The sequence below is a fragment of the Cebidichthys violaceus genome, unplaced genomic scaffold (genome assembly GCF_023349555.1).
Source record: "Cebidichthys violaceus isolate CVI_PGR_0920_01 unplaced genomic scaffold, fCebVio1.0.p SCAF_12, whole genome shotgun sequence".
Lineage (NCBI taxonomy): Eukaryota > Metazoa > Chordata > Actinopteri > Perciformes > Stichaeidae > Cebidichthys > Cebidichthys violaceus.
This window is the reverse complement of record NW_027176285.1, coordinates 5,428,226-5,450,140: the sequence shown is the minus strand read 5'-3', so window position 1 is coordinate 5,450,140 and position 21,915 is coordinate 5,428,226. Positions and strand designations below refer to the sequence as shown.

The window sequence follows — 21,915 nt, the reverse complement described above, 5'->3', positions numbered from 1 at the left end:
TGCCCTTGCCTCCCAGGTTCAAATACTCTGTAGAGTTCCTCACCAATGCCTTCTAACAGTGGCAAATGTAAAAAAATAAAATAACTTTGTGTGAATGGCAAAAGTTCATTAGTGTGGGGAGTGGAATAGTGGCCGTTGAAGAGGTGGGTGTACTAGGTAGGTAGGTAGGTAGGTTATTGAGGAGAGGAAGTGGGTGTGCTCTCCTATATATTCCAATGGCTTTTTGGCTGATAGGTGGGTATAATGTAAACCCACCGGAAAAAAGGTGGGTATACCCTGTGTACCGTCCTAGACACCACTGATTATGGGACTATGAGGCTATATTCTAACATAAATCACAGAGTAACCCATCTAACCCCATTTTCAAGACACACAAAAATAGGGGGGGGGGAATCTAAGACATTACCACAACGCAGAAGAAAGAAATGGCAGCATACTGGCTGAAAGTGAATCTTCCTGATAAGTTGCATAGTGCTGGCTACACAACCAGCTAGCTAACATTAGTAATCTTTACAAAGTAAGGCTGTCACTTTTAAAATAAAACCATTTATTTAACATTCACCCAAATATATTTGAACGCAACCCATAGAGCCTTATCCTAAACTGCATTGCAGAATTAATGTTTGTTCGTGGTGCCTCTGCTTATTTCCAACAGTGACTCTTCAGATTTGTTGACGTGGTAATGTCACCGTTTGTGCAATTTACGAAGTCAGCAAACAGCCCTACCTTTATCCGCAATTTTGACATGTATGGTCCTCTCTGTGCTTCTTCTTGTCTGTTAAAGATGTTTCATGGACACACAAGCGGACTCAGTCTTTATACAGATTATGGTTGTGCTAGATGTTGCTGTGGTAAAATGTAAAATTGTACCAGTTGTTAAATAGCCTTGGCTCTGATAGTTTATACATTAATTTACTCTTGTGCAGTGCCATAGAAGAGGTTCTACTGAAACCTCAGACTTCTCTTAGCTTTAATTGGCAAACAGTTAATGACTTGCTGGTGAAGGAAGTGGAGAATTAAGCAGCTAAAAAGACATATATTTCTCCCAGGAGTTGGTGGAGACCAACAATAGAGCTAAAAGAGAGTAAATACTGGACTTACATTCATCAGGTGGACTCAAAAACAACTCAAATGATGTTAATGTTCCTCTGTGTCTGCTGGATGTTTAAATAGGAAGCTTGTGTACACTTGAGCTGTAACAACTTTATAAGGTGATATGTTAAAAGTTTCAACTGCAGCTTTAACAATCAACCGACTGATATCTGTACAACGAATCAAATATTTGTATAGACCTGTGACTAAATGTTTATGCATGTGACTTATCTATGGTTATTGTATTTTAATTTTGCACTCATTATAAGTTATTGAATCAAAGTTTCTGCCACATGCCTAAATTTAATGGAGCAATGGAGCAAATACAACTACTGCCCTGTTCTCTTTTGTACTGTTCCTGGTAGGTCCAAATGTTTCAACATCCAACAGCGAAGGTGACACACCCATGGTCTTTTTTTATGGCAGGGAAGGCCCGTACTGATATCTAGGGAAGAGGATCAGCACCACATGTGAAAAATGTATTTGAGTTCTGAATTTAAAGTCAGAATAAAAGAGTTTGAAGTCGGAATTTGTTTTTAAAAAATATTTTTGAGTTTTGGAGAACAAAGTCTGACGTTAATCTCAGAACTTTGACTTTAAACTCAGAACTAAAATAAATTCTTCATTTGTAGTCCAAGCTCAATTTATTTATTTTTTTTACGTGACAATAATCCTCTACCGTAGTAATCAAAGTGGTGACAAGATTTAGCTTTATTTGAAATATGCCATAATTACTGCTCTCCCTTGTCACACTACAGATCAGTATATATCGAATGCTGGATGCAGAAGAATGTTTAGGTACACTGCCACCGTAATCAAACTACAAATAACCGAACAGCAGCACTGCGTTAAAACAACTCACAAGCCTGTGTTGGTGGTCACTTCAGGCACTAGTGATACAATGAAATATGATTCAGGAAGTCCACTTTGAGTAACTGATTCATATGGTTGAAGGGTTATCAGATGCCAAAACACTGCACAGCGTTTTTTTTTTTATAACAATACGAGAGAGGATTTTACAAACTATGGAAAGTTATCAGGGTGACAATCTCTGCATTTGAATCTACGAGCAATGTGCGCTTTCAGATATCGGATCGGCCCACTCAGCGTGTTGCTGCGTGACACGTTAAATTTCAACAAAAATTGAGCAAGGTTCAACTTTTCAGATGTCAGGGCCCCCCTGCATCAGGACCCAAACTGCGTCAACCTCATAGAACTGGTGGAGGGATCTACCTTCTTTGCACCGTGTTCATCTCAGTCTGATTTGTAGTTGCAGTCCTAAAAGTGACGAGCGATTAAAAACACCATGAAGCAATTCAAGGTTGTGATATTCTGCCATAAAAGCAACATCGACCGAAAGTCCATCCGCAGCCATCCTTTCCAAAACTGTAGTCTTCTTTGTTGTTAGATTCTTGAGCAGTAGAAAAAGAATAGACTCCTTGTTACTTGCACTGTTGCGATTTGTACAAACGGTTTCGTCAAACGTGGCTTTGGGGCTGAAAAGAGTTTAACCCCTTGCACCAACCACAAACTATAGTGAAGTCTTTCCTCGTCTGCCTCATCACTTTGACAACTCTGACCCGTGGAAGCGCTGGAGAGGAGTCCGAAAGGAGCGCCGCACCTGCTGCAGTTTTTAGCCCTAAGCACAGTGGGAGAGGGAGAGCTTCAGCAGTCCCTCCGTGTGCATCTTGTAGAGCAGTTTGAACTCGGCGGGCAGCTGGTGGGACTCCTGCCATTTGGTGGTGAACTTGGTGCCCTTCTTGTCGTAGTAGTGGTACGGCAGCTCCTTTCCTGTGTTGGGGTCCCAGCCGAAAGGCCAGAAGCCGTACAGGTGGATCTGGTCGCACATGGTCGACGCCAGCGTGTACATCAGGATGCCGGTGCTCAGGCGCTTCGGCGACAGCTGCTTGGTTTTCCAGTAGCTGTTGAGCACAAGTGAGGAGAACAATTATACATTAACAGAACCATAGATACATGTATTGCATTTACACCAAATCAGGCATTGTGGCAAAAATGCCAGTTCCTTTGAACGTGGTTAGTGCACCACACTTCCACCTGTTATTAGTATTATATCTTTACAATCATATATATGATTAATTTGATGTACATGACTATATATGGTGGTATACACAACAAATAGTGTCTCTTTAGTATATATATATATATATGTATATATATATATATATATATATATATATATATATATCAGTAGTGGGCCATCAGGGCCAGCAAAGCCTTCTCTGCTGGCCTAAACAGAATCACAAAGTTATAGCTATTTTATAATAATTTTTCATAAATACGCTACATGTATTCTAATTATTTTTCCCATTAGCTTATTTTCTCATTGCACAGGTACTGTCTTCCTCAGTTGCTCTGCTTCCTGCATAGCTTGTTTTAAGTAGAATTTTTATCCAATCAGATTTCACCCCTATGTCTCCAAGTAAGAAGAGAGGCCCGACATTGTGGGGAGGAAAGCCTTTCTCGTAGCTTTCAGACATTTGCGGTTTGCAGCGTCTGTCCACACCAGGCGCCAACCTCAGGTTCTGCAGAGTGAAGCCAATACGGAAGTGTCTCGAAACTTGCATTGGGACGACCAGCGTCACTACGTCACTCCTCCGCATTCCAAATATGGTCACTTCCATTCATTGGTACCGAAAAAAAACAACATGGCGACGGCCGTAATCCAAGATAGCAACGGTGACATCGCCAAACTCAAGCCTCATAATGGCAGTCCACAAACCAATGGGTGACATCACGATGACTACGTCCACTTCTTATAGACAGTCTATTGTCCACACCAGGTAAGATCCCCCCCTTTTCCTTAGATTTAGCACATGTACTTTCCCCTTAGGTTTTTAAGTAAGGTGAATTATTACTGTCATTCACCAAAAATCTGAGAATAAACTGTTGACAGCAATGATTTCAGACAGTTGAATCTGAGAAAAAAACAACCTAATATGACTACTGCTGATGTTTTTTATCAGGCAGTGCTGCTCTGCAAAAACACAGAGGGGAACTCAACAAACCGGCCTCAACAAAACCACCACCCAAGAGTCCTTGAGGTGCTGAAAGCCGACTGAGCTGCTTGAACGTGGTAATTCTTCCAGAGCAGGTAGGTTTAATGGGATTGGTGAAGATTAGGCTACTGTACGAGCGGCCTATTCTGCTGCAGCAACACTAAGTTGACTTAAATCCCTCTCCACACACACACAGTCTCAACTCTGTGCCATACCTTGCACTAAATAGCTGTTTCCTTATAATCCGGCTTTGGAGCCTAAATCTCCTCTTTGCCATATAAGAGTACAGCTCAATACAATGCAACCACACTAACTACTACAAACAGGACAGAGATACATGGGGACATAAAACAGACATAAAAATAGAGCGAGAGAGAGACCAGTGGACAGACTAACAGGTTTTTACCAAGAAACAAATATGTAACATGTGTGCTACCTTTTATAGGCGACAGCATTGACCATCCTTAGGAGGTGTAAATGTGTAAAATTGTATGCAAGACGAGCAGAAAATTGACTGAGAGGTGCAGTGAACATAGTAGAGATGCTCATAGAGATGCACCGATCAATCGTCAGACTATCGAAACCAGACGGTTTTCAGTTGATCACTACAAAAGTAGTTGTAGTTAGTCTAACATTTAATTTTTTTGTTGCAGGTTACATTTACACGTCTGCTGCACAATAGTTTTACAATGGCCCACAGCAGCACCGGCAGTAGCGTCACAACCACGCAAATCTACAGCGTGTCATCGGTGTGGAAGTTCTTCACGGCAAGTGAAGGAGACATAAAACTCGCAATTTGTCACAACTGCGAGTCCAAATTAAGTCGCGGAGGAACAACATTTAAAACATTTGGAATGACTAACTTAATCAGACACTTGTTATATTGTAATTTATTCCCATCGTACCGGTCAGAGTCATCCAGTGACCGGCTCGTCTGCAGACAGCACCGAGTCTCTCCATAGCACAGTCCTGCTTATAACGGAGCTAACGGCTAACGTTAAGTTCAAGTTGTATAAATAAGTATTGGGGGAAGGTAAATTCTAACGCTATCATGATGTGTTCAAATGTAATTTGTCGTCAGTTTACACAGACTTGACATTATTTTTCAGGATGGGGGTGAAAAAAGTTAGTCTGGAGCCTTGCTGTCGATTATAGTTCTTAGAAAGAAAATCGGCAAAGGAAATTGCAATGGATGCACCTCATAACATAATCCAAACAGCAACGTTGCATTTCCCTCCAAAACATATTTGGCAAAAATCACCAAGCACTTATTAAACTGGATTTTGTGAAGCTGGATTAGGTTTAAAAATCTATAATATTTTTATTATCAACAAACATAGCAATAAACTATTAAAAACACAACAAGTCACATTGTTGCACTGGCATGTTCCTTCATTACCATGAACACACTGTCGTTTATTTTGACTCAATCCGCCATACACCATCCTGTTGCTGTTAACAGTCACCAGAGCACCAAATGTGTATAAATCCGTGGCTGAAAATAGTCCCCCTCCTGTCCAATATTTGCTAAAAACTGCAGTGCCCAGCTGTTGGAGGACACTGCTGAGCCTCTTTTAAAAGAGAAACTATGCATTTGTCAGACAGAAGTTATTAAGGGGCAGACTAATATGTTGTTATTTATCATTTCATTGGATTCTAAAAAATGTGATCCGTACCTGGATATCTTATCCGAATATGGAAAAACACTGATGCAGGTGTAAAAACATGCAGAATGCATTGCAATTGGACCAGGCCAGGCCACATCTGGAGTTCAAAGGTCACCTCTACCTGCTATCTCAAGGAAGCCAAGCAAAAAAGGGCTGCTGTGGAACAGTCTCTTTTTCTTGGGAAGGCTCCTAACTGACTGAAATGACCTGGAAGTATCTAAATGGACGATTTCCATTTACATCTGGGAAAAAGTGTTGGAGAAAGACGTCATGTTTTGACTAGTCAAAGTACTCTTTGACTTGGGACATACCGTGTTAGTTGACAAGTCTGCTAGCTTCGACTCCCTAATTTGCATATTGAGATCTGATATTAGTAGTGGCAGAATGAGGAGAACAAGAGCGCTTATCAATACCTGGTGTAAATGCAAAGTCTCATGTTAAGATGTGGTGATAAGGTCTTTGTTGTTAATGTACCACAGTCTTACTGGGTGTCTTACCTGTTGACATATTGCATGATGTTTCCGGGCCAGGCCAGCTGGACCTTCAGCTGACCTCGATGTTCCACGAAGAAGTCGACCAGCGTCCTCGTCACCGTGGCCGACGTGTGGAAGAAAAACGCCGGGATCCACAGGATGACGCCATCAAGCTTCTTCAGGCTCAGGAAGAAGTTGTTCCTGTCCTGCACAGTCAGTAAATTGTTGTAGTATTTCTCCAGGATACTGGGATTAAAGGTCGTCATGTTGGTCCGCCGCCCGACGTCCTTCTTAAAGATCTCGGTCGGAGCGAAGTTGCATCGGAAGACAAAGTCAAACTTCTCGATCTGGCTGCCGCAGCGCGAGCCGGTGAGGATGCCGCTGTTGCCGATCACGGCGCAGACGTTGTAGTGCTTGTTGAGGATCGGCGAGACCTCGGGGAGGAGCGAGCGGAAGTTCTCGCCGATGGAGAAGACGTACTTGTGGCTGGAGTAGTCGTAGTGCATCAGCTGTCCGATTCGGACTGAGTCTCTTGTCAGTGTGAAGTTGTGGGGAATGTCGATGTATTGAGCGATCTCGTTTCTGCAAGACAATTTTGTGGACACAATAATAGCAATACCTACACAGTATAATGGTGTTGGATTGGACAGTAGGTTGTTCCTGGTAGACACAATACTATGAACCCTCCTCCTGAACATAAAGCAACGCAATGTATGAACACCACTGGTATACTACAGGTGTTGCTGTTAATATGTCCACCTCCTGCTAGTTTTTAAAACCAAAAAAACTTTGGGAAACCTGTGTTGAAACATCGGCTATTATAAATAAATAGATATCAAAGTTAAAGGCACAGTTCACCAGAATTACACAAAAATAAACATAAACCAATAACTATAAATACAATGATAGTAGATTTTCCAATTTGTGATATCTGCATCTGAATTACATAGTATGCACAAATAGATGTGTGACCCTTTAGCATGAAACACAATATTTCAGAATGGCAGAAAGAACTGCTGAGCCATAAAAATAGATTTAGAAATATTTACTTTTTTAAAAGTATGACTGCACTTTAATGTTGCTTATCAATGAATTTAAGCTTAATTTACAGCTCTGCTCATTGTATGGTACAGTCACAACTCTAGATGAAACAGTTGGCAGAGTAACCAAGACAAAATGTAGACGTAATAATGACAAACAGTAGATTAAAGGAAAAAAAGCCTATAGGGGGTTTAAACCCAGTGATGAACAGACTTCATGAACATAAACATGGTAAAACCAGTTAATGCCAGTTGTGCAATTAATACTACATTAAACATGATTAATGTGCAGATTAAACAGACTGTTGATGTCGATGCAGTTGTTCTATTGTATTGTTGACGATCAGTTTCTTCACCCTTTGGCCCCTACAAACCTGATAAAACCCCATTTTGTGATATTAAAATACATCAAAGTGAGCATTCTAATGCTCTTTCTCATCTGATGATCAGTTTATCTGAACGTGATCTCAGCTCCCTGGTTGCACAAAATCTATTTCTTCTTCTACCAGGACTTCCACTTGACTTGGACTTGGCGACTGTGAGAGTTTCTTCAGATTTAAAGCTTGTAAGCAAAACCATCCAAGCCACAACAATGAACAAATGCTTAAGACAGCGGACCTGAGACTTGATTTGAGACTTGCTTGGACATGACAAAAGACTTGACTAATAACTTGGCTAGGACTTGCCCTTAAGGACTTAACACTTATTCTAGCTTTGATAAGACTGCATTCTTGATGTGTATTTGTCTCGACTGACTTTAGACTTGACTTGGACTTGTCTCAACTTGACTTGAGAATTAACTTGGATGTGTCTCAGCTGACTTGAAATAATACTTGGACTGGTCCCAGCTAACTTGAGACTTGACTTGGACCAGCCCTCAACAACTGGTGACTTGATTGATGACTGGGTTTATCAAGAATGAATACTTGACATTCACACGACTGGCTTGAGACTTGACTTAGACTCGTGTCAGCTGACTTGAGACTTGACTTGGACTCGTGTCAGCTGACTTCAGACTGGACTTGGACATGTCTCAGCTAACTTGAGACTTGACTTGGACCAGCCCTCAACAACTGGCGACTTGATTGATGACTGGGCGACTTGACTTGGACTTACTTACTGACTTGGCTTGGACCAGCCCTCAAGAACTGTAGATTTGAGTTAAGGCTTCGTCAAGACTTAAGACTTGACATGTACTTCTCTCTGACTTGAGATTTGTCATGGACTTGCTTTGATACGTCTGGAGAAAGGACATGACACACTGGCCTTGACAAGACTTAAGACTTGAGACTTGAATACTATTTTCACCACTCGCGCTCACTGCTGTAAGCATGCTGAGCTTCAGAACAGCCAAAAAAAACCACCACAGACAGAGTAACCTACTTCAGCTGTAGAAAAGCAGAACTGTTGTAGGTCCATTTTGAGGAGTTCTGCAGGTCCTCGCTGAGAGCATTGGTCAGAGGAGTGAAAGCTGGATCCAGATATTTCAACGCCAGCTGGGAGCTACACAGACGAGGAAGAGGAAGAGGAGACACAGAGGTTAACCCAGTCATCAGGTGTTTAAGAGGTCAGCTTCATCCACTTGCACTTCAGAATGTTTTGAGCATTATAGCTCTTTTAAAACAAGGTTTGTAAGTAATGCAAAATATATCCTCATTTACCTGCATTGCAATGCATTAAAAGTAATTTGTCTGACAGGCCAAGAAATACAAGCAGTCAAGCTATAAACAAGCCAATACCTTAGCTATCTCATTGTAATTATTTGGAGTTGTGCGCAAACATAAATAAATCTTTAGCAAATTTACTCCAAATCTGAGATAGGAATTGTACACTTGTTTTGCATCCAAGCAGCAGCAATGATGCTGCTGTGTTTAAGATAACGAACAAAGAAAGACTACAAGAAGCAAAAATACGGATTTAATGAACTACCTGCATGGTTTTATTTAAATATCTTGCAAGTCAATTTTAAACTTGGTGTGGAAATACTTTGAAACTGATTGTGACATCATCTGACCGCTCGTGTTTCTTGATGTCACTGTCAAAAAACTGCAAAATAACAGTACATCTTCAACTGGGCTCTGCAGGAAATGAACGATAACTGATATTTCAGTATCAATACCACCCTCTTCACGAAGTTAAAATGCCTCCAAAAGAAGCAGATTGAAATGTGCAAGTGTTTGAACCATTCAGCAGATATGTGAGGGTTGTGTTCCTTTAGGAAACCAGCTGCAGTGAAAAACAGATTCAGACACTTTGATTTACACTATCAGCTCAGTGTAAACGCAGCCTCTTGTCTAGAATCAAATCAACCCAGCGTACTGTGGGAAGATAAGCAATATGGCGAAAACTGTTGCAGGAATTCTGTCCATCTTAGCAAGTTGTCATAGTTCCTTTGAGACTCTGTATGTAGAGTGAAACATATCCCCAACAACCAAATTTGGTTTCATTTTCCTTCACTTTCGAAATGGTTTTAAAACAACCGCCCACATCTTGAAATGCTACCTTGTTTACTGCATTTTAAGACATTTAAACTCCATGAGAAATCCAATGATGTCACCTTGTTGGTAAATTTGATCTCATTTAAAGACTGAACATGAGGTCGACCTACTTGATAAGATGAACACAGTTTTTTTTTGCAGTGCAATAAGCCTCAACTCTTCAAATGCTACAAGCGAAAATATAAAAACGAGACTTAACCAGAAGATTACCAGTGTATTAATTCACTTTGTAAGCTTTTTTAAATATTTCAGATTTTTGCATGGAAACCTTGACATTTTTAATGCATTTGACTCTTTCTTGTCTGTGCTGCTGTTTACTGGTAGAGCACCATTCAGTCTCCGTCTTACCCAAAGTCAAATGAGAAATTGGACATTGGTTTCATCGCTACAAAGAAAGGTCCAGGATATGTTTAGCCTAGCTTAGCCTAACTGTAAAAACTGTATGATTTACTTGCATCTTGTTTATTGAGCCGGTTTAGAACTATTATGTTGAAAATGAAACCTTGTGGTTTTAGCAGCAGTTAGGTATTTGTTGATCAACAACTGTTGGTTACAATGACTGAACATAGTATCTCAAAAGTCCTGTCCTCATGGTGGAGTCACCAAGTTTGAGGTCCGTCTCAACTCTAGCGAAACCAAAACCCAGCCAACAACCGGATGGATTGGTGACTAGCTTGTTAGCTAACAAACCGAGATATCAGAAAGCTCCAACATCAGCAGGTCGATTGTGCAGCAAACGTTGGCTAGCTGGTTATATAGTTAGAGGATCAGCATACCATGCGTAACGTCATGGATGCATTTTTTCGAATCCTACCATAGCAAACGTATGGCCTGTCCTACACTGCCTGATATTGGCTTGCCCTGATATTCTGACCCTAACCAGTCTCATTCCTCATGCTAAATTCTAACTAACCCAACCAACAAAGGGAGCGAGTACTAGCCAATCAGAGGCAAAGTATGGCGGGCCATGTTTTTTTGCCATAATGATTTAAAACGGTCAAGGTCCCTTTTTCTCAACTGGAGCCATGCTTTGTAGAGGTGTTAATGGAAGAGATCATAGTTGAGGTAATTTCTGTTTGTTACTTCACATCCGCCTGCGGTCATGTTGATAACACTTTAGATAGACTTTACAGATTGCCCAACACATGGGGAGGTTGAATTTTCATAATTCTTTCTCATTACGTATTTTAGAAACTCCTGAGTGTCTAAAATGTCCAGGTTCCATGTGATGTCCGTCCAGTATCAGAGCTACCTAGAACTCTGCAGGGTAACAATTAACTTTGCTGTCTAAGAAGATAAAACATGCTGGCAGCTTTGGAGGTGTCTGTGGAGGTATTTATTTTCCCATTGATAGAGTTAGGCTTGCAGTTTTCACCTGCCTCAAGTCTTAGTGGAAAACAATCTTTGCATCTGACTCTGGAAAAGACGGACAAAGAGGAGTCCCCACAATGGAAAGTGGGTTTAAAAAGAGATCTTGCGTTTTTAATACCAATCTTCTGCCTTAGATTAACATCAAAATGTCAAGGTTTCAAGACAAGACTTAGCTACGGCAGACACAGCTGGTCAAATAGTATTTGCGAGTCAGCTTGGTTAATCTCGGATGAAAAGCAAAGTCGGTGGAATTTACTCAATCAGGACAGTTCAGACAGTGTCAGAGGTTTGATCACTGAGGAGGCTCATTCAAACATGCTGTGACTTATACTGTCCTGTGTGCTAAACCCCACCTCTGTGATGCCCAACCAGTCTAAGACAAACCTTAAAAAGTATGTGTATATACTGTTTGACCTGGATCTGATGGCAGTCAGACCTCCACCAGCCCATTTTTGTTATTGCACCGTTCGCCATCTTTGAAGCCAGTGAGGCTAAGCCAGAGAGGTGCAGCGCTGAATCCGGATCAGCATAATGTACTTTAGCTACCGACTTGAATTTGCCAAAAGACTACAGTGGGAATACTAAAGTTGAGCACATTGCAGTTGGGAAAGGTCTCTCTTTGTATCAAGACTTGGAACTGGATTTTTGTATTAATGCAGGACATTTCAATCAACACGTTCTCACTCCCAACTCATCAAATACTTCAAACTATGACGCTCTAGTTACCCCTCTAGCATTAGTTTTGGACACTTCAGGGACGGAGTGTCATTTTCCACTTGGGACATGCATAGTGTCTTTTCAAAAGTAAACTTCCAATGTGGGTTTAGTTAGTTTTTAAGTTTACTTATGCAAAAAAACTACTTGGTTAGGCTATGGAAACAAAAGTACTTGCTTGGGCTGTATGCAAGTTACTTAATAAACGTAGGGTCAGAGAAGTCAACCTTGACTTTGTTTCACACGAAACCTGAACAGCTGTTTCCTGGGTGAGTGTCCTGTGTTTGTTTGGCGTGTCCGACCTACACACAGAATTTCCCGCTCTTTTATTTTACATCAGTTGCTCTGACTATCTAATAATTATAATAATGTTACTGTGAAAACATCTCCTTCAAACAACTGTATTTTTCAGGTTTCTCACCAAAAAACATATTTTGCAATGGGTTTACATTGGAATTTGTTTAAAAGCTGAGTGCATCTCATACAGATGCTAAACGGTGCATCAGTGTAATTAAACACTTGTTAACCAAGCTGCTATTTTTGACGAGTTGGAAGTAAGAACGTGTTGTTTCAATATATTTTGGATTTTGAAAATGTATTTATTTATTTTTAGCTTTTATATGTACACATGTTATTATCTTGCATGCAGAAGACAATAACCAAGATTAAGATTTAAAAAGCACAATTTTGGGGGCCTTTGGAGACTTCGTTACTAATCTCCAAATATACAGATGATTCATGTTAGTATCAAGGAATAGAACCTTGAGTAAAAAATAAACTTGTGTCAAAGATAACTAAAAGCGTATTTACTACTGCAATGTACTGGAATAATCTAATGCAATAATCATATATGTGACACACTATTCTGTTATGAAAAATACTTAATTCTTTATTTCATGCTGTTTCAAATCCAACACCACAGCATCCAAAAGTCTTCAGGGTAAATTCAGGGTCATAGAGTCGTTGCTGCTTTGTAACTCGTTTGTGACAGAAACAGCTTGATGCTCAGTATCAGCCACTGATGAATAGATAGATAGATAAATAGACAGGTGATAGACAGGTGATAGATAGATAGATAGATAGATAGATAGATAGATAGATAGATAGATAGATAGATAGATAGATAGATAGATAGATAGATAGATCAAGCTGACATGAAAAAATATGAATATTAAAATAAAGGAAAAGGAAAGACAGAGTACATCCTTGTCTTTTGAATTCAAAAGTCAGCACTCTGTATTCACCTCAGGTCAGGTTTGCGAGGCGGCCTCTCGCTGCAGGAGGAATGTAACACAAAAACAAAAAAAATAAACTCACTCTTATCTTCATCATCACCAGTGACTTTAAAATGACATTTATGGACAGAGAGGAAAACCTAAAAGACTTTATAGTAGGCTGTATAAAGACCTGGCATGCAGTGGTAAAGTGTGTTTCAAGTACTTACTTGATAATATATTATTATAACAACCAAACACTTAATGTAATACAACAGCTCGAATGGTGGTCATTTGAGTTTTTGGCACTTTTTTGTTGCAATTACAAACTACTGCCAAAATAAAAATGCAAATATTGTGAAAATCAAGCCTATTAGAACACATTTTTGGTCACTGGATGAGTGAATACATTTACCATAAAATGTGAAGGTGAACTAGCAAAAGCAGATTTTCAATCACAGTAACTTTATAAAATGTAATGTAATGTATGTAACCATTAGAGGGCTAAGTTATACTGCAAATATTTGAATGGTGGTGTATGAATGTGCAAAATTTCATGAAGAAGGTTTTGCAACAGTTGGTCTGGGAATATCTTGACATTAACAAAATGGATTGGCACAAACATTCGTGGTTCCCAGAGGATGAATCCTGATGACTTTTGAGATCCTCTGACTTTATCTAGCACCACAATCAGTTCAACAAATGTGGTTTAAAGTTTAACTTACAAACCCTTGCTAAATGTTTGGTATTTTAAAGCTATGCTAGCATTGTGGCTTTGTGGATGGCACTGTTGTTCTGTCAGTTGGTCCACCACTGTAGCCAAGATGGAAATTTGTCAACAACTACTAGATGAATGGCCATGAAATTTGGTTTAGGCATTCATGGTCCCAAGAGGCTGAATCCTGTTGACTTTGGTGATCCCCTGACTTTTCCTTTAGTGCCGCTATGAAGTTGATGTTTTTATTTTTGAGGAACATATTTCATGAATTGCCATGAAGTTTGGTTCAGACTTTATTTTAATTGTAATAATTTGCAAACTTTTCATGAAGCCCCATCATTAGATCTGAATGTTAATTTCACCAATACTTTTGTTTTATTAATTCATTATTCTATTCTTTAATTCTTTAAATTTGCGAAAAGACATTCCTGTTAGCCTCAGCTGTACTTTGTGTTTAGTGCAAATGCTAACTTGCTAAACAAAGATGCTGTACATGGTAAAATAGTATTCCTGCTAAACATCAACATGTCAGCATTGTCATTGTATGCTGCATCGGAATTACAGGTCAGGGAGTCACCAAGATCATTTGGAACATATTATTTTTAATTGTATTCTGGCCAAACTCATTTCTCAGAGGAAAGACTGACCATCAAATGGACTCTGCACCACATTCAAAGCAAAACCAAGATTTCACCACTCTCTTGATCATAAACTCTCATTCTACACGAACACAGCAAGAAACTTATATAGATTTGTCCATTGGAGTCGTTTTCCTTCAAATGCTGCCCTCCTTCGCATCTAACTCACTCTGAGCGTAACCTTGGCCCCGCGGTGACGGCGAGCGAGGAGGAAAATGATTACAAGCGGGAAGAAAATGAATGCGGCTCTTATGCTGTAAATCAGATCCAAGGGCGGCTCGGTGGCCTCCAGAACCTTCAACAGAACGACTCCGTTTTAAGCGTCACCCTCCGGACCTGACCGAACAAGGCAAGAATGACAAAGATTTACAGAAGGATTTTACATGCAGGTGTGTACTACAGTGGCCCTACTGAAATCTGTTTAAAAGTTTAGTTTATATTTTAAGATGAATAATTGGATGGCAAAATGTGAAAACCTCATTAATTAATGTTTCCATGTAACCGGACGGAAAAATAATTGTGGAGCATAATCAAACACTATCACCCAATTCCACTATATTCTCATTTTCCTAGTATATATTTGACCGTTGTGTGCAGGAAGTAATACAAGATGTGTCACAACAGATGTCAATCAAAGCATGACTTTGAAACTGAGTCGCGAGGAGCGTCTCGGTAGCCTAGTGGTAAGAGCTCATTTGTCTAAAGCATTTGATGAAAACACATAACAAGACTGTGCAGAACACCGGTGTTCCACACAAACAACTATGTAAAAAATGTTTTAGAGATTTGACGGAGAGCTCACGGATTTTCTCGCTCACGCTATGAGAAGAGAATCTCCGTGCAAAAGTCGGTTTTAAGATCACAAAAAAATTTAATTTGGTAACCTTCTGGAACCCCAACAGTTCACCACCTTGAAGACTGCATTCCCTGAAACTACCTTCGCACTTTGACTTTGCACAGCTGAAAACGGAACTGTCTGTGATATGTTCCATGACAGATATTCAGGGAACCTTTCCAACATAAAAGACTCTGGAACAGCATGAATCAGCACCATGCACTACTATGTTTGATTTTAACGGTTCCTGACATTTACTGCCCCATTTACTGCCCTCGAATTGATGAAATCATATGCGAGGAACACAAAAGGACAATAGCGACTGTGCAGCATCCATAAAAGCGAGTTCTTTTGGATCAGCTTTATGACCCGGCTAATCGAGAAATTCATCCAAAAGGGACAGGGTAGATTTTGTCTTCAAGTGAACGTCATTGGTGTGTGTAACTGAAGTTGTATTTCTCATTTTGATACAGTGTTGCATCTTGTTGAACTGGTTGCATTTTGTTTCCCCACACTTGTTGCATATTGTTGTTATTGCTATAACCATAACCATTCTCATGCTGATGCTGCCAAATGAGAGAATCTGTTGCTTTAGCGCCTAACGCCGACTTTTATTACACGTTTCTCTGGGCTATGGCGCATCTCATGCCTGGGCTTAACGGTACCAAGGCTGAAGCCCGTCAGTGAAAATGTTGAATGTTGTTTTTGAAAGGATAAATGCCAACAAATATGAATTGAAGCAGAACATTTCATGAGATAAAAACATGATAACAATATGTTTTGGAGTTAATGTTGCAGTGGCATATTGAGAATGGAGGGATGGGTTTTTTAAAACATCCCTAAGGCGTTTTTGGCTATTGTAGCCAATTATTTAGCTGTCTGTGGCTGTTTTCAGTCCGGTCTTTGCCTGTGGTAGGCTAATCTGAGTTTTATGGCGTTGTATAGGAAATGTTAATGGAAAAATACATGAATCAATCTCCCTTTCTTCCTCGCTCACTCGCTCGCTAAATAGACTGCGTATGTGCAGGCATGGGAGCCAAGTCCCCAGGAAGAGCACCAGGCTTTGAAGTAGAGGCCAAACAGTGGAATTACAACTTCCGGGTCTGTCACATGATGCCATGTGGCCCAAGGAGACGTTTGTCCATAAAATATAATTATTGTTGCGGTAAATTAACTTCCCATAACAAACACTTGAATAGCTTTTATTTAAATCATTAGGTCCTAAAAGTTGTAAAATGCACTAATAACTGAATCCAAAGTATTTTCCTTCAGAACAATGGTGGACAGAGGGCTGGGAGGCGGGATTAAAGGAAACGCTAGTGAGCTTGCTTTATGTGCCCCATAATTTGGAAGATTGCTGGAAGATCTGAGTATTTTTACCTGAATTTTATACTCAGAAGTCTAACTTATTCTTCATGCACCAATGAGCAACTTTCATAGGAACCAACGAGTCGCTGCCTCTGATACTGTATTCAGTTCTCTTTAATATATACGTTCCAACCACGGATGTGTAAAGGTAGCCTATAAGTGGCCGGGCAGTTCTTGTGCAGTAGCAATAGAATCCTACTGGCGCCACTGTCTTGAGACCCCGTAGGCTATATTTGTTAGTGATGGGTTTTTTTGAGGAGGTACTAAAGGCCCAGTTCTAATGAACACTTAAGGCTCAATTAACTTGAGCAACTGTAAAAAGTTTAGTTTTTCAGTATCAAAGAAGTTTAAACAAATTCCTTAAATCCTTTCGAAAAAACATTACTTCATAATGGGCATAAAATAATTAGTTAACATGGCAGCAAATGGACGCAAAAAAATCATGTGATTAATTGCCATCGACCGTCGTAATCAAAGATGGTGAATTCGCCAAAATCGAGGCTCCAAAATGTCAGTCCACAAACCTATGGGTGACATGAAGATGACTACGTCCACTACTTATATACAGTCTATGGACAGAGAGGGTGTCTGATTATACTGTATATTTATAATAAAATATCAGAAAATGTAAACCTGAACTGATCTTGCTGAGACATATTTCAATCTTTAATAACCGTAAGTGCTTCATTCAACAATAAGCAAAGCATCAGCTGCTTCATCTTCTCTTTAAAATAAAGTCTCGTGGAGGAAGCTGCTGATGATTTGAGGTTATTAGTTCTGCACAAAATGTTACTGTCTGTCTTGTTAGATTATTATCTTCTCTATATCGGATGACATTTTAATCATAAAGAAGTTGTTATGAATTCAGATATATTTACTATATTATATTTAATTAGTTGTCTGGCTCAACTAGGCTGAGGGTTTAGGCATCTGTACAACCAGGGGCCCATCATCTCATCATCTGTTTGTGGTCATTGAAACTTGGTCACATTATTTAGCACTACGGATGCACCCCAAAACTCGGTTCTAAAGGGGAACTGATTATACTGTAGTAAAAATCCGGAGTATCGGTAAGGTCCGGAGTTAATGGTTCCGCTATCCGTACTTTAGATGTTATGGAGTGAGATCTTCGCTGAAAAAAGCAGCGTTGCAAACCTCCTCTCTCTGTCTCTGTGTCTGTCTTTGCACGAGGGGTGGAGTTCTTCTTTGCTATGACAAACACACCGCCTCCGGCTCAGTACAGCATGAGACACCAACCCAGTCGCACGGCAGTTCGTGAACTAGTCACGAAATTTAGAACAATAAGATCCAAAGTGGGGCTACATTTTACTCCAGTAGATGCTAAGAATCTCGTTGTTACAAATACAATAGAAGCCTCACAAGTAAGACAAGTAACACCAGCAGTTTATCACAACATGTGACCAACAAGCAGAACATCAATCTGCAGAAATGCTCACTTTTCTACTGTTTGTAGAGCAGCCGTCCATCCTCGCCCACTGCAGGTAACGTTAGCGATGCCATACAGAGTTTGATCATAAGAACAGGCTAATAAATGAATGCCAGTCACTTAACTAATTGTTTAGCTGCGGCTGTTTTTTAAGGATTTGGAAACTTTTTGTAGATTGTCGGGCTGAGGCTGCAGCCATGACCCAACTCAAACTTTATTTAGCCCTTTGCTGCTAAGAATGTTGTTTATTTGATACATTTATTGATTTATTTACATTTCTTGTTGGCAATGAAGTAATATAGTCTACAATAGTTATTTAAAGATTGCTGCTGTTGCTGCTCAAGAAACACTATTTGTTTACATATGAATAATAATAACCGAACCGATAAGCAGTATTGATAATAGTACTAGTATTGATAAAATCGTAACGATTTAGCAGGTCTGTTAATGATATGTTGTCCTTTTTCCAGCAAAGAACTTTCCCCAAACCGCTGCAACAGAGTAGCCTGGCATCCTAGGAAACGCATTAATAGTGAACGATACCAAAAGCACACGACTAACGGTCACTACTGTACCGATGTTCAATGAGGGCGCGAGGCCAAGGAAACAGAATAAGAGCGTTGTGATGGTGTATGAGCGGAAAACCCAATCAACGAGTTAATGTCTTCTTTTTAAAAAACATGACCACGACCTTTCCCTAACCTTACCCGTAACATAAAACACTGTTCCCAAACTTTTCTTTTCTGGGGACCAGAACCGCTGAGACGAGATTCACGACTATGAATCATGAGAAGAGCGAATTTAAAAATGTAAATGAACGTCCCTCACCATCTTTACTGCCATTCACACATCAACTTATATTGAAGAGGTGAACCGGCACAGGTGAAGAGATATACATGTGATAAATCACAACATTGTTTTATGCACGAGAGATTAAAATGTGCATACGTTAAATACTTCATAAATGAGACCAAATAAATGCATTCAAGCAGAGCTCATGGGCTATCTCGTTCTTCTCATCTCTTCTCATCAGATAAACAAACAGAATGTACACTAACCTTTCATATTAGATCCAATGCTATAATTATCTGAACAATACGAACATTCAGGCTTCCTCGTGCTGCTCAAAGGTTAACTGCAGATATAAATGTTAAATAGAAAAAGACGATGAAAGACATTTATTTGACGACCCCAATAAAATCTCCTGCAACCCACCTGAGGGCCCAGACCCAGTCTTTGGGAAAGACTGTTGTTAAATATAAGAAACTGATTTTAAAATCATTGGACGTAAAAGAAACTAAATATTGTTATTAATCCGGAGTTTTGCAAAAATGATCTAATGTCAGTGTTCTGTCTGGCTGTAGGGTTGCACAAAGTTGGCAGCACATTATTTTGTCTAATACATCATTGTGTGCTGCAGCATAACCATAGAATACTACTGGAACAGTGGCTCCCAAACCATTAACAACAGCCCCGGAACAAAAGCACACTTAATTATGTCAATATGGGTGTTTGGCCCTATAGTATGTAAATGATGAGAGTGAGCATTTTAATCATTAAAGAGCATTAACGTCAAGGTCCGAAGTAACCAAATGATAGACAAACACTGCATGAAAAGCACAGCAGTCTGAGAGCTGCCGGGCTTCAGACAGCAGAGAGGCCTCCATCTGAGGCGGATCACTGCTGCACCTTTTCAGGAGGCAAAGTGTACGTGTTTAATGGTTACATTGCTCCACTCTTCCAGCACAAACAGAGAGGAGTGTTCATCTGGGAAACTATATGTAAAAAAACAACAGCAGTGAGGAACATCATTTATCAGGATTTAAGACAATCAATGCAATGGCACATTAGAAGGCTGTATACACTCTAGGTCACATTGAGCTGTTTCTTTCTACCTTGTCAGCATGTACACACCTGAAAGCACTAAAAATACATTCCAAACACTCAGCTCTACAGCCCCCCCCCCCCCCCCCCCCCCCCCCCCACCCTCCGGAACTTACCGAAACCCCGCGTGGAACATGGACATCCTAGGTCCTCCGTTCGATCCGTATCTGGGGGTGCTGAGCAGAAAGTCCTTCTTGATGGACACATAGCTGATGAGCGACAGGATGAGCAGCGCCACGCTGAACATGACGAGCCCCAGCGCGCTGGCGATCCGCACCATCCTGCCTCTCTGCGGACACCGGACCCCCCGGGCCAGAGGAGGATCACCGGGCGGCCAGGACGAGGAGACGGCGAGCACCCAGGCGCACCGCATCAGCGGCAGAGCGAGGGGCGTGGACGCGGAGACGACAACGACGAGGACGCGCGCTTCACGTTGATTTCAGAGTCCATGCGGGGAGGAGGAGGAGGAAGAGATGCGGTGGCGCGGCAGCGGCGACGCATGGGCAGCGAATAAAGGGCGCAGAAATGCAAAAGGCCGTACGAACATGGACGCGCGAAGCGCGTATTTATCGACACGTTAACAGAGGCCACGGAGGCTATGGAGTCCATGCGTGGAGCCAGGAGCGGAGAGCGGGAGGCCGCGTGTTTTTGCAGCCGATCTCATGACCTAAGAATAATGAGGCGAGGCGGTTGCGACGCGTCAGCGGAAGAAAACGACGCACGCAGGAAGAACGGAGTGTGACGTACTGGCAGTCCGCGCATTGCAGAATGAAGAGCAGAGGATGGAGGAGGAGGATGAGGAGGAGGAGGGGGGTCTTGGAGGTTTTTCTTTTTCTGCAGGCTCAGATCACAGCCGGTGTCATAACCTCGAGGCTGCGAAGTAACGCGACGACACGCGGCTTCCTGCGGGAAGGAGAAGATGGTGGCGCCCGGCGGATACTGCTCCCTCTCCTCATCTGCATCCTCGGTGCCTCTCTCTCCTTAACTCTCCCCCTCCTCCTCCTCCTCTCTCCTGTAGTCTAATTAATGAAAGCGGCGCGTGTCGCTTTAAATTGACGCAACTCTTGTATCGCGGTAATCGGATGAACGGCAGCATCCGAGGCGGAGCTCTGCGTCCTGATGGAGGCAGAGGGACGCGGGGGGGGGGGGGGGGGGGGTATGTTGTTTCCTGTGCAATATGTATATCCATATGTTCAACATTAGATGTTTGTTTTTTTTTTACAATATGTGACTTTAAAATAATATGTTACTTTGTGTTATGAAAATGCTTAGAATAAACTACAGCCCTGCAGGGTATCTTTGTATAACCATCTTTGAATACATGGTAAATTAAACTTCAGTGTAAAGTTATTTCACTGTTACAAACGACAAGATAACTAATAGTGTTTATTGAGATTGCTGTCATTTATGCTATTTGTATCAGTTCATTGTTGCACTTCGTTTATATGTTATATGTATTTGTTTATGATTTCCAAATGCTTTGTAAACCTTTAAGGAGCCGTTTGTAAAACAGTACAGACCAGGCATTTGTAACGTTGCAAACATATCCTGCTCACTAAGTCGGGGTTCATTTTGCAATAATGACCAGCTCAATATACATTATCCCTTACATATATCAGCAGACAGATATTTATTCAATATTCTTTTGATTATTATAATTATTGAGGGCCTGTTTATCAGCTCAGTTCAGAGCACTGTGAAGCTAATTGGGAGGATACTGAATTCTACCTCTTCCAGCAAATCCATTTTATGCTCCACACTTTGTCCCAGCATTGTGATTACAGATATAAGTAATTATATTCAACATGGCAAGCTCAATCATTGTCGAGCATTTACACCAAATGTAAGATGGACACATGAAGACATCAGAGAGACGGGCTGCCATGGCTGCTGATGTTTCAACAGTGACCTTTCTACATGGGCTTAAGGCCTGATAGGA

At 40.8% G+C, this 21,915-nt stretch overlaps 1 protein-coding gene across 2 annotated transcripts in view; it reads right to left on the bottom strand.

Annotated features, from left to right (window-relative positions):
- st8sia3 (ST8 alpha-N-acetyl-neuraminide alpha-2,8-sialyltransferase 3) overlaps positions 1-20,983 on the bottom strand; it is a 23,400-nt gene extending 2,417 nt beyond the window's left edge. Inside the window, exons 1-5 of one of the 2 annotated variants that reach the window (XM_068705986.1) lie at positions 20,093-20,983; positions 13,117-13,146; positions 8,673-8,792; positions 6,274-6,831; positions 1-3,014 (exon numbers count right to left, since the gene is read on the bottom strand). The exon at positions 1-3,014 is cut by the window's left edge and continues 2,417 nt beyond it. In XM_068705986.1, coding sequence (XP_068562087.1) covers positions 2,732-3,014; positions 6,274-6,831; positions 8,673-8,792; positions 13,117-13,146; positions 20,093-20,349 — 1,248 coding nt within the window. In that variant the 5' untranslated portion in view covers positions 20,350-20,983 and the 3' untranslated portion in view covers positions 1-2,731. The remainder of the gene's footprint in view (positions 3,015-6,273; positions 6,832-8,672; positions 8,793-13,116; positions 13,147-20,092) is intronic. The other variant, XM_068705987.1, reaches the window with a different exon arrangement.
- Between the last annotated feature and the right edge of the window lie 932 nt (positions 20,984-21,915).